Source organism: Chinchilla lanigera, unplaced genomic scaffold (genome assembly GCF_000276665.1).
Source record: "Chinchilla lanigera isolate Chin_1 unplaced genomic scaffold, ChiLan1.0 scaffold00061, whole genome shotgun sequence".
In the NCBI taxonomy this organism is placed as follows: domain Eukaryota; kingdom Metazoa; phylum Chordata; class Mammalia; order Rodentia; family Chinchillidae; genus Chinchilla; species Chinchilla lanigera.
In genome coordinates this window covers 1953736-1966801 of record NW_004955462.1, presented here as the reverse complement: position 1 = coordinate 1966801, position 13066 = coordinate 1953736, and the positions used below count along the sequence as shown (strand labels likewise).

Sequence of the window (13066 nt, the reverse complement as noted above, 5' to 3'; positions counted from 1 at the left end):
TTTTTATACAGTTTGATTCCAAGGGAATTTTAAATTTAGTTTTATAAACAAATTTGTTACTCTTGAATATAGAAATTCACCTACCCACTGATATGATTTCCTACGATTATGGGTCAGATATAATAGAATCGCTATTTTTATTTTATGCCTAGAGCAGCAAAATAGTACTGCTACAATATGATAAGTAGACTTTTTATGACATGTGTCTGATCCAAGGATACCTAGAGATTGCACTTGATTTACCTTCTAATAAATCAAATGAGTAAGTATTTTTTTCAGGTTAAAAAAAAATGAGTTGGAATATTTATTCCAGATTCGAGTAATTCTGATATTTTTCTCTAGATAGTAAAAGGAACACATCTGGCCAACATCATAAAAATGTCTGTAGGGGTTGTAGAAGAATTTTTGTGTTGAGCAGTATAGGTATACTGAAGGTAAACATATAATAAAAGCCACATCTATGGTAATACCTTTCTGGGTAATATGCCATTTTTATGTTTGTGCCAAAATGTATAAAAATCAGTAGAAAATATGAGTAGTATAGATCATGCCTGTCCTTCCATGTGTAAAGTACTACCTCCCATACTGAAACTATTAAATTCATTTTGATACTCATCAGCCTTAAGAAAAACTATACCTAAATTCTTTGAAACATTTACATGTAAAAACTAGTTTATGCCCATCCTTTAGGCTATGTATCTTCTTAAAAATATATGCCACATTTCATTGACTTCAATAAAAGTATTTTCACAACAGAAATATAATATTTTGTTACAGTAAGTATTCATTCAATATCTATACTAATAAATAAGCACCAAAGTACAATGCTATAGCAGCCCATAAATTATTCTTTTTAGTATAAGAACCTCACACTGGTATTTTAAATCATTCTTTCTATGCACTTACAACGGTTGAAAGCTTTTCTCTAGGAATAGGTTTTATTGCCTCAGTGCTTTTTACAGCTGTTTTTTAGTTGTAAACATGTTTCAGATTTTAAAAGTAGGTATTTTTGAGATCATATTTACAAAGTGAAAAATTATAGCAACTATGAAATAAATTTTGAAGGTATGGTACTTGAATAAAAATGTCCATACAAAAGCTTCACTACAGATGATAAACACTTAAACATACTTATGGAATAAAAAGATGAAAATCTGAAATTGAACATGAACTAGTTGGAAACACCTCACAATTACTTTGGTCAAGAGGTAGCAATGTCATCTGACTTAGGAGTCAGGTGCCACCTTGGGGAAAAGGTGGCATCTATGTCTAAATTTTTCTGTATAAATGAAATCTGAGAAGGTTCCTGAATTTTTAACCTTTCTTTGTAAGATAAAATTCAGTCTTTGCATGTAGTTAGCATTGACAATTATCTTAAATATCAAGTTTTAATAGAAATTTTACTAACATTTTATTGACATCTTAAATGTGTTATATTTCTTTATCTAAAATGAATAAACTTTTTAAATGAAATCACACACAAGACAATGCAACAATACACAACACATTTTCCTACTTTCAGAGAGTCATTAAGTTCAGAAATTAAGAGATAATTTAAACTAAATTTAGAAATTAAGTAAATTAAAATAAGAAGTAAAAATGGTCAAGACATAATGTGTAAGCATCAAACCTTCAAGTTGAATGTAATCACCATATATAATGTACTAATGCAGTAATGTACTAATAAAGAAATAATGTTTTTTGTTTTTCTGAGACAGGGTCTTGCTATGCAGTTGAGACTGACTTTGAACTCACTGTGTAGCCCACACACGTGTCATCACACTCAACATTAAAGAAATAATTTAAAGTGCTACACCTTCCTAAGTGTCCTGACTATCCTGTTGATACATGTTTTACCAAGAACTTCTATTGGGGATTGATGTGCATGGCCTTACTTTTTTTTCCAACATGATTTTGTAAATTCTTAGGAGGTATTTTTTAGAATACATCAGATATTTACACTTCTGGCTTGACCATGAGCATTCCTTTATTTTCTTTTCAAACTAGTAAGCACATCAACTTCAGTTCGCTACCCATATTCCAAATCAAATTCTCAGATAATTTGAAGAGTCCTTTTTTTCTTTTTGCTTTTACTGACCTGTCCTTGTATTTGACTTTCCTTAGTCCTGAATGAAGAATCCTAGCAGACGTACTCCAGTGTATGTTGTCCCCTGGTAGGTGTATCATCTTAATTAGATTTATTTTAGCTTTCTTAGAGGTTCTGCACTGAATGGGTTTTGAACTCAGCAGATTTGACTTCTCTCACTTTTCATAGCCACAGTCTCTGCCAATTCCATAAGCACAGGTAGTGGCCATTAGCTGAAGTATGGGCAGCTTGGAATAGCATGAAAGTGTCTGCAGAGTTACAGGCCATGCCATAAATAGCACAGCACCTGGTACCTTAGTCCACAGTTTTATTGACATTCCTCCAAAAAATCATAGGTTAGTGGAGAAAATATAGACATGTTGAGTCAGACAGGTGAGATTTTGGATTCCAGCTAAACCACATTCCAGATGTGTGACCTTCAGAAAATGACCTAACCTTTTTTTTGTTGTCTCAGTTTTCTTATCTGTGAAATGAGTATAATGTGCCTTTCTTTTAGGGATACTTTGAGGATTAGTAAGGATATACGTAAACCATGTAGCACTTGCCTGTTTCATGAAGAGACCTCACTGATCCTCATTATTGTTGTTACTCCAAAGCCTGTTGTCTGCAACCTACTGATGTGCTATGTGGATTTTTTCCCCTGCTTCAGCTTATCATTAGTAAGCACACTGAGAAATGTTCCTGAAGTTACTCTGTGAACTTATAAATGTATTTCACCAGTTGGAGTACAAATGTGTATATTGAAGGGTGAAATGAATCCACCCTGTTGTGTCGACATAAGAATGAACCTCAGTTTACATCCCTAGATCACCCACAGTGTAAATAGATTTTGGATTTTAAATATCAACGAAAAGTATTGGGAACTTATGCGTGACCATAGAAGGACGATACAGGAGAGGAATGTGATCTAAGTTGTATTCTTTTAAAGTCAGGAAGAAACTTTCAGACTTCTCTAGTGTGAATGGCAGACCCTGCTCTACCCCAGGGAAAAGTTTATAGACCAGCTGGGCAGTATCATAGGAAGGATTAAAATTATGTCTGTCCTTCAAATTTTTTTGTAAGGAGCCTTCTATCTTTGAAGATCATGATCTAGAATAACCCAGTCTGGTGAAAAATTTCCAAATAAAATCATTTTCACTCACCTTGTTGGCATATATGTACATATTCCATGAATGTGCTGTTAAGTGAGCTCTTTATACGTGTTAGAGATATCACATAAGGCCCAAATTGAATGTGGTCAAAATCGAAGAGTATCACAGTGGAGATAGTGGACTTTTTCCTATTAATTGAAATATACCTGGGTTCTTCCCAAGTTAAAATAAGTTACTGTATTTTTTTGTTTTGTTTGACTTGGGTAATAGATGAAATAAGAAAGTGCTAGGTACTCAGCAAAGTATCTCATACTCTAGGAAGCCTTCCCAGAGCTGAGATGTACTAAAGAAATGTGAAATTCATGCCACTTCCTTTAATCCTGTGTCTGCTAGACAGAGTGGGAGGTAGACAGGCCAGGAGCCTCTATTTATATTGAAGTATTTTGTTTACTTTTTTTGAGCATATATAACTGGATCTACTACATCTATACATAGAGGCTAGTTCAATTGTAATGCCATTTATATTTCTGTTTATTTTCTATTTATTTTAACAATTATGTTTTAGAACCCTCTAAACCTTTTGTATCCTTAGAATAGATAAAATGCATAAGCCTTTATGTGGTGCCTGGCACACTGTTGACAATCAGTGCTCATCCTTTTCCTCTTCTCCCTGGGAGATCTCGTCTGATCCTACCATCTTGGATTTTACCTTGATGGGAATACATTCACAAAGGGAATCCTTGTGAATCCTGTCTGAGTGTAGTGAGCTGGATTTCCAAATACGTGGTAGCTGGGGTAGATGCGTCACTGTATCCCTTGCTTTTCCCTATCTTAAGATAGAGTGCGAAATTCAAGTGTGAGTTCCTCCAGCTTCTCTCATTTCCCTTGATGAACACAGTACGTAACCATCACCTCGAGATGATTTAAGTACAAATACTTTTTAACTCCCACTCCTGTTTATTCAACAAAGAGCTTTACTTCCATAATGGCATAATTATCCTATGTAATTTAGGTTAATAATCTAGTTGCTAGCATGTAGCCCTGTGGTAGTGTGCCTGCCTAGTATGTGAGATACCTTGAATTTCATTGCAGGGCTACAAAATAAAAGACTAAATAAGTTGTCTAATGAGGGACTGTAATTCACCAGCTGTGAAACAGGTGGTAAACAAGGTTTGGCAAACCTGTTTTCATAAACCTCAGTCTTTCAGAAGATCAAAACATGTAAACAGGCAGTTGGAATATAGTGTGGTAAATCCCTGGAAAATGGAAGTACAAGAAACATATGGAATTGGCACCTAATCCAAACTTTGTCCCAGGGAAGATTCCTTTAAGGTGTATTTAAACTGAATCCTAAACAACAAGTGAGAGTTAGACAGGTGAAGAGAAGACAGAAAGGTTCTTGGAAATGCAAGCCTTGTGCATGAGGGTATGACACGAAGGAGAACCTGTTGCATTACAGGGAGCAGAAGATGCATGTACAGCGTGAAGTGAGGAGGTTAGAGCTCCGAGAGTGGCTCATAAAATGCTATGGATATGAACATATCACAGAACGAGCATTTGATTCTGTATACAGTAGAGGAAGAATGAGGTGTCCTGGTGGGAGGCTAGTGTTTTGAAGGGAGCCTCTCATGGATGTTGATGCTACCCATGATAATGGCAGGGATTGAGGTGAGGGAATCACAGGAACAAGTGCTTATCTCTGAGCCATGGTTCTCGCCAGGGTGGCACTGCCCACAGGGGAGCATTTGGACCATTCATGAAGATTTCATATATGTATGTATGTATATGTATTTATTTATTTGTCCAAATGGCTCAGGGCCCCGAAGTGTAGGCTTGACATTTCTGTGGAACAAAGACCTGACCTGTGTCCATTATGACTTCCAAATGTTGGACTAGACCTTCAGCAACTGTAAAGCTAACTTCATGTGTGATGGGGTTTCAAGATGAGAGTTTTCTGCAACACTGAACCATGGTCCCACGTCATGGGTGTTATTTTTATACTATTTTTTCATTGTGTATCAGTCAGGGTTTACTAGAGGAACAGATATAATACAAGATAAACAAATGTACAAGGAATTACAAGTTTGGCTTACAATGGTCAGCTACAGAGTTGGATGAGGAAGCGTGCAGAGGGTGTCTGCATGCTGGAGATTGAAGAGCCCAGCCTCGGGCCTGGAGCTCACTGCAGTGTCCTTGCAAGTCCATATCAAAAGGCTGATGGGTCTGCGACCGAATGCTGAAGAATCTACGATGAAGGCCGGAGAGCCAACACCAGAAGGCTGAAGAGTCCAGATGGAAGCCCAACAGTCTGCACCAGAAGCCAGGAGACGACCAAGCTGAAGGCGAAGACTGGAGCTCCTCTGAAGAACCAGCAGCCAGTCCTTCCTCAATTCCTTTTTTTTTAAATGCAGTCTACCCACTCTGGGGAGGTGGGGCTCATCCTCTACACCCACACCCTCTGCATGCCTGCCTCTTGCACAGGCTCAGGATGAATACAAAGTAAGCACCCTGGACCCCTTCTGAATTGCATAGTTAACCTTCTAAACTTCTCCAATTAACACAATAAACAACATCCCAGAAGGGTAAGGGCGTGTCCTTTTCACCCCAAGAGGCAGAACTGCTGAGTCACTTAGCCAAACCTCTAGACTCTCCCAGTTGGCACAATGTATCAACCATAACACTTTGTAATCATGAATATATTAATTGCACAAATTCACGCATTCCCTGTGATATTTCCATACTTGCATATATTGTGCATTGATTATGTCCATATTCCCTGCTCTCTCCTCCCTTCCCTGGCCCCTTCCCATTCCTTCTGGTCCCTCTTCTACTTTCAAGTTATCCATGCTTTCACATATCAGATAAAGCATACAATACTTTTTTTTCTGTGTCTGAATTTTGCTTAACATGATATTTTCTAGTTCCATCCATTGTCTTGCAAATGATAAACTTTCATTCTTTGTGTCTGAAAAATACTTCATTGTATATATAGCCCATATTTATTTTCTTTATGCATTTATCTATTGACGGGCTCCTAGGCTAACTCCACATCTTCAGTGTTATGAATGCTGCTACAGTAAACATGGCATGCAGGTACCTGTTTTGTGTACTGGCTTTTCATTTCCTTCAGATGGAAACCCAGTAGTGGGATAGCTAGATCACATGACAGTTCTAATTTTCATGTTTTGAGGAACCTCCTACTAATTTCTGTAACAGCCATGGCAATTTACATTGTTTGCCACCCACAATTTACAGTACCCTTAAAGATCAAACCCAGACATTTGTATTGCTGCCTACACTTTAATAATCTTGATCTATCATCCTTATTTCAATTAAGGTTGCTTCTTCCCTGCCATGTCCAAGTAGACCTTGTCTGTAGTTTCCATCCAAATGCTAGTCTAAATTCTCAATTTACCTGTACCTCTATGCTTTCATTTTCCCATACTTTCTTGTCCAGAACGGCTTCTGATCTTTTAAATCCAAACTTATTATTATAACATCTGCTTTTGTCACATTTTCTGCTCTGATCATGCTATATATTTACATGTTGAAATACAGATTGTTTCATTCTAAATTATGTTCTGTCTTGTACATATTATTGTTAGGGAAATACATTAATTTGAAGAGGGCAGCAGTGTGTATAAGTTTTATTAGCTGTCAGTTCCACTTCAGGATATCAATGGGATATTATGGAGCATGTGTTATAAAAGAGAGAGTTGAGAGCCACTATCTTAGAGAACAAGAGAAAGTTGCTGGAAAATTGGTATCTGAAAGTAGTGTGGGGGAAAGTAGATGGCGGTAGTGAATGAACACAGAGGAACAAGTGTTTTTATACAGAGGTGGGAAATGCCTGCCTCTTCATCTGTGTTCAGACTCTTCCCTCCACCCAGAATGCCTGCCCTGTTCTCCACTCACCTTTATTGTGTCTGGCATTAAACTTTATTATTTTTGAAGATGGCTCTGACCCACCTGGGCTGGAAGAAGAGACGACAGGTGAGGGAATGGACAGTCCAGTACCTGGGCTTTGTGCTAGGCTTGGTGCCTGTGTTCTCATCCCTTCCTCCCAGGAGAGAGCATTACCACTCTTAGAATGAGAATGGCATCAGGTTGGGCTCTGGCCTTCACTTTGTCCAGTGTCCCAGGAGCAGGAGTAGCATATGGAAGCTTGGCTTAGGACAGCTGGCCCTGTAGCCTGTGCTCTGCCCATTGCACCACACAGCCCTTACATAGACCCTAGTGATAGAGTTGAGAGATGCTTTGAGATAGAAAAAGAATGATGGCTATTTGGACTTAAGCGCTTTTAACTTTTGATTTGAGCCTTGTATTTGAAACCATTTTTTGTCCTCTTGGCTACAGTATCTTAACCAGTTATTTTCTTTGAAAACAGATTTCATTTATCATCTTTTATTACCATAACATTTACCATATGCCTTGCTCATTATGGGTGTTCAGTACTTACTCAGTGATTGATTTAAATGTGTAAGGTCAGTGTATATTTTCAAATGCTTAAGGAGCACCTGAAAGTATAGTGCAGTAATATAGTGTAGAAAATATACTGCAGTAATACAATACAGACGGCCTCGACAAAGTTAAATGTTTTTTTGCAGATTTAAAATGCATAATTTGAATTTGCATCCAAAATAGTCAAGGTCAAAGACTTTCTTTCATTAAGATGTAAAACTTTAAAATTGAAATTATCACGCTGTAGAGTGTAATACTTTTTTTGGGTGGTGCACATAACTTTTAGACTTGTGTATCATTACTTTTTAATATATTCAGATATGATCATGTTTCATTTAAAGCATTTCTAACATTTTTGAGAGATTTAAATTTAAAAGTAAAAAAAGCAACAAAAGAAGCCAAGTGTGGTGGCACACACATGTAATCCTAGCACTTGAGAGGCTGAGGCATGAGGATTGCTGAGTTCGAGGCCAACCTGAGCTACATATTGAGTTCAAGGCAGCCTGAACTACACAGTTAGACCCTGTCTCAAGAAAAAAAAGCAACAAAAAAAATTCTAGCTGTTGTTTTTATGTACAATTTAAATAGATATCACCTCTTTACTTGGAGTGCAAGATTGGATCCCTGTGTTCAGTTTGATTAGGGATTCGTGTCAGTTGCAGCAATGTCTAGATGATGTTTTGTTTGGTAATGAATTTCTGCTGTCCCGTTTTCCAGGTCCCGTTGGAGTAGGACTGAATGAACTGAAGCGGAAGCTGCTTATCAGCGACACACAGCACTATGGCGTGACAGTGCCCCGTGAGTTTTGAGCTATTCAGTACTGCTCTGATTCCACCTTTAACAGTCACTCAGTACTTACCAAGCACATGCAGTGCCAGACGGTGTTCCAAGCACCTCACTTTCCAGGACACCCTATGAAGCCCCTGCAGTGACATTGTTCACATTTTACAGAGGAGCAAACTGAGGCATCAGAGCTTGAGGGATTCGCCCTTAATTACACAGATCATTGGCAGGGTCATTGTTAACTGAGCTTCCCGACTTTTAGGTTGTTATGATGGATTTTAATACACAGATGACATCAACTTACTATTTACAAATTTCCTCAGAAGTAAAAGTCTCACTATGCTATTTTATAAAATAAGTGGTAATGTTTTCCAGTTTTTCATCAGTTTTACAAGTAGATGGTCCAAACCACAGAGAGCTAAAGGAGGCTTGGAATAACAGGGACCTTTCTTAATTACCCTTTACATGTAGTAATTGGCAGATTGTGTGAAACGGCTTTCCATGGCCATATAGCCCAAACGTGGTGGGCTGCTTTTCAGTTCACAGAGTTAGATCTATTTTTATGTAAGTGGTTTTCATAAGCTTCTTACAAATGAAATATGATGCCTGAACATTTTGATCTCCAGAATAAATGCCATTTGCCTACTTAATATGTTGATGTTAGAAAGCTGTCTAAAAGGCTAAATTGAAATGTTGGCATTTTCAAATGGTTTTAGTATCTTTTTTTAAAAAAAAATTATTTGTATATTGCCTTCAGCAATGTTCTTTAGCTTTGGAAGAGATCAACTTCATTTTAAAATTGCAGTTTTCTGTAATTTTACCTCAAGTTACTTCTTGTTACTACATTTTGCCAAATTATTTTTATAATCATTTTCAGCCATAAGTTACAGAACTGCTGGTTTCCACCAGTAGAGATGAAAATAAAGAAAAATATGGAATTACAGTTTCTTTGTTTTAATTCATTTTTTTAAACAGAAGTTGAGTTGCTATACACAGGTAATCAGTACAAATTAAAGTTACACCTACAGGTGAGTAGTTACCTAGAAACCTAGAAATTTCTGCAAAGGCAATTACAAAAGGAAAAAATAAATTTGTTAATTTTCTACTATATATTCATCTCCTTTGTTCATCTTAACTTTGTTCATCAACACTGTCAGCAACAGTAGAAGACAGGTGGTATTTCCTCCATTTTGTAGAGAAGCAGGTAGAAAGGGTATTCTGCCTTACTCAGGGTTCCACAGATGATAGTTGCACTTGGATTTAAAACCAAGTTTTACAACTCCACTTCTTGGGTTCTTTCTCTTATGTAGCGCTGGGTATCCTTTCAGTTACAGACTCTTTATGACTCTAGTGAGCAGTACAATGGACTTCTTTTGAAGATGATAAATATTAGTGAGGCTATCTATCAAATATAATCTTCTACAATGGTTTTCATGTTAATGAAGGTCCTAGAACAAGGTGCTTTGGTCTCAGTTTACCCAGCCAATAGGGTAATATTTGCCTCCAAAGTTACTACAAAAGTTGACAAGATCTAGAAAGCTTGAATTCTATAAATAAGTTCTGAGAATAGTCATTTATACTCTGAATAGTTATTTATACACTTTGAAACAGGTGTGAATGTCAAGAAATTCTGATATAGTAGTGTTTTCTGGACTTGCCTGATAATAAGAATTCCCTTGGGTTTTTAGGAAAGATGCCCAGGATTCTGTATTTATAGCAAGCATCTGAGGTAATTCACAGTATGAGACACATTTAAAAAATATAGCCATAGCATCAATTCAAGATGATTTAATTTAAGAAGACAATGTCTTAAGAGAAATTCTGGAATTTCCTATTTTTTTCTTTGTAAAATACCTTGGACAGATTCTGGAATATTGGATAAGAATTAGTACTTTGTTTATACTACTATTCTGCTTGATATTTGATTCCATAATTCTCCTTTCTGAAGCATAAAATATCTACCCTAGTAGGTAGAATGAAACACATGTGGACCAAGAACTCTTCTTGTACATTACTGATGGGAGTATAAATTAACATTTTGGAAAACTAAATAGCCATATCTACTAAAGTTGTGTAAATACATACGCTGTGACCCAGCAGTTCCATTCCCGGTTATGAACCCAACACAGATGCATGTGCACATTCACCAAAAATCTGTGTACTTGGGTATTCTTGAAAGCATTATGCACAAGAGCTCAAAATTAGAACTACTACAATACTCAGCAGCAGTAGAATGGATGAGCAAATTATGATATATTATGATACATTCACACAGTTGAGTACTAGAAATGTGTATTATGAGTATTTTTACAATTACAGAAAAGTAACCCTAATATGTACTATGAGAAATTTGGAGGAGAGGGTCAGGAAGGGGAACCCAGGCCATGATTCACGAGTGCTGGTGATTTTCTGCTTCTTGTTAGAGTACTGGTTTCCGGGGCGTGTTTGATCCTGCAAAAATTCATCAAACTACTCTTAAATGTGTTTACATAACTTGTATGTGAATTTTTCTGTTTATTTTACTCAGGTTTTTGAATGTTAAAGTAAAATACCTAACAGTTTAGTTAATCATAATTTGCTGATGTTGATTTCCTGAGTTTGATAACATGTGATAGTTAAATCTTAGAAAGGAAAGCTGAGCAATGGCTGCATGGAAGCCCTCTGTGCTGCTCTTGTAACTATTTTTGAATCTATAATTATTTCACTTTTTTTTTTTTAAAAAAGCTCACTCACTATTAAACAACAGGCCATATCCTGAGAAATATATTTTTAGGCAGTGCCATTATTTGGGTCTACAGAAATTAAATTGGCTACAGCATTACTAGACAACATATTCTTATGGGGTTGCATCATATGTACAGTCCCTAATGCGAAATATCATCATACAGCACATAACAGTATTTAAAAGGATGCTAATTCTTGGGCTTAAATGGCTGAAAAATAATTAACAAAAGATATTCAGTCGATTTCAAAGGGATGCCAAAATCTGTACAGTTTGAAATTTGGGAACCCTTGGTCAACTATAGCTCCTAATTATTTTCTGTAGTTTTTCATGAAGATAATTTTTGTTGTTGTAAATAAACCTATTATGATGCAGTCAAGGTACAAAACTTTTGATGGACATTTTTTGGTTTTGTTTTCTTTGGCAAATACATAGGAGAATAGTGAGATCATAGGCTTAAGTTTTTAAAGAAACTACCAGACTGCTTTCAAAAGGAGTTTACTATTATAGTCTTCTTATGCTTACTGTTTATATTGGTATATGCTCTTTCTATATATTTGCTTTCAGTATCTGTGTCTTTAATGTAATATGCCTTTATTATAGACTTTTAGGCAGACGTGTACGAGGTAGGGTCTTGCTTTTTTACTCACTCTGCATATATCTGCCACTTCATTAGAGCTATGTATATTTTATAAGCATAGATTAAATTATCTGAAAATTAATTTAAACAACTTTTTTTATTATTTTGTTTGTCCTTTGTGTATTTCATTTTCCTTTTTTTGCCTTCTTTTGGATTTTCTGAATTTTTTTAGTATTTCATTGTAATCTACTTCTCAACCCTGGCTGATATGTATTTGCATTAATTTTTTAGTGATTGCTCTATGGAGTACAATATGCATATCTAACCATTTATAATCTTCTTGGAGTTAACTTTGTGTCATTGCACATAAACTATAGAAATATTGCAAACAAGATTACTTCCCCTGCCTTAATCTTTTTGCAGTTATTTTCATTTATTGAATACTCTACAGACAATGTACCTTTTACTTTAAAATATAAATACTTTCATAAATTTAAGAGGAAAAAAGAGACTTTATATTTACTCAACTACTTATTCTTTCATTTCTGAAGATACAGATTTTTTACTCAGCATTTCTCTTCACCTTAAAAAGCTCCCTTGAATATTTCTTTTTAAAAAATATTTTGTATTTTTATATCATTGTTTGTTTTTAGTGCATTTTAGTTATACAAAATGGGTTTTATTTTGGTATATTACCTCAAATATTTCTTTTAGAACAATCTTCTGGAAAATTCTATTAGTTTTTCCTTATCTGTTTTTATTAGTTTTATCTTGCCTCTCTTCCTGAAAAATATTTTGGTTAATAGATCTTTTCTTTCAGTGCTTTAAGTACATTAATTCATTAATATCTTATTTTTATGATCTATGACAAGAAATCTGTGATCATATAAATCATCCCCTTATATGTACTGTATTTCATCTAGTTGCTGAAATTTTTACTATTTAATTATTTTACTTTTTAATTATAATGTACTGTTTAATTATAATGTACCTCCACATAGTTTTTTAATGAAGTTAACCTGTTGAGATTTGCTGTGCTTCTAAAACCTGTAAGTTTATTTCTTTTACCAAATTTAACAGTATAAAGGTTGTTTTTTTTTTTATTTTATTTTATTTTATTTTTATTTTTTGGTTTTTCTCCGGTACCGGGAACCGAACTCACGACCTCGCGCTTGCCAGGCAGGCGCTTTTTGCCGCTGAGCTCAATCCCCAGCCCCTTCTTCTGAAATTTTAAAATGCTGCTAAAAAGATGTTGAAAAGATGACTTTGTCTAAAAGGAAAACTGAAAACATGTCCATTGTAACCCTTTCATTCTTTTTTTA

General features: G+C 35.6%; 1 protein-coding gene across 2 annotated transcripts in view; it reads left to right on the top strand.

Annotated features, from left to right (window-relative positions):
* Mpp7 (membrane protein, palmitoylated 7 (MAGUK p55 subfamily member 7)) overlaps window positions 1–13066 on the top strand; it is a 221110-nt gene that overhangs the window by 187672 nt on the left and 20372 nt on the right. For both annotated transcript variants that reach the window (XM_005398108.2, XM_005398109.2), the window contains exon 13: window positions 8377–8457. In XM_005398108.2, coding sequence (XP_005398165.1) covers window positions 8377–8457 — 81 coding nt within the window. The remainder of the gene's footprint in view (window positions 1–8376; window positions 8458–13066) is intronic.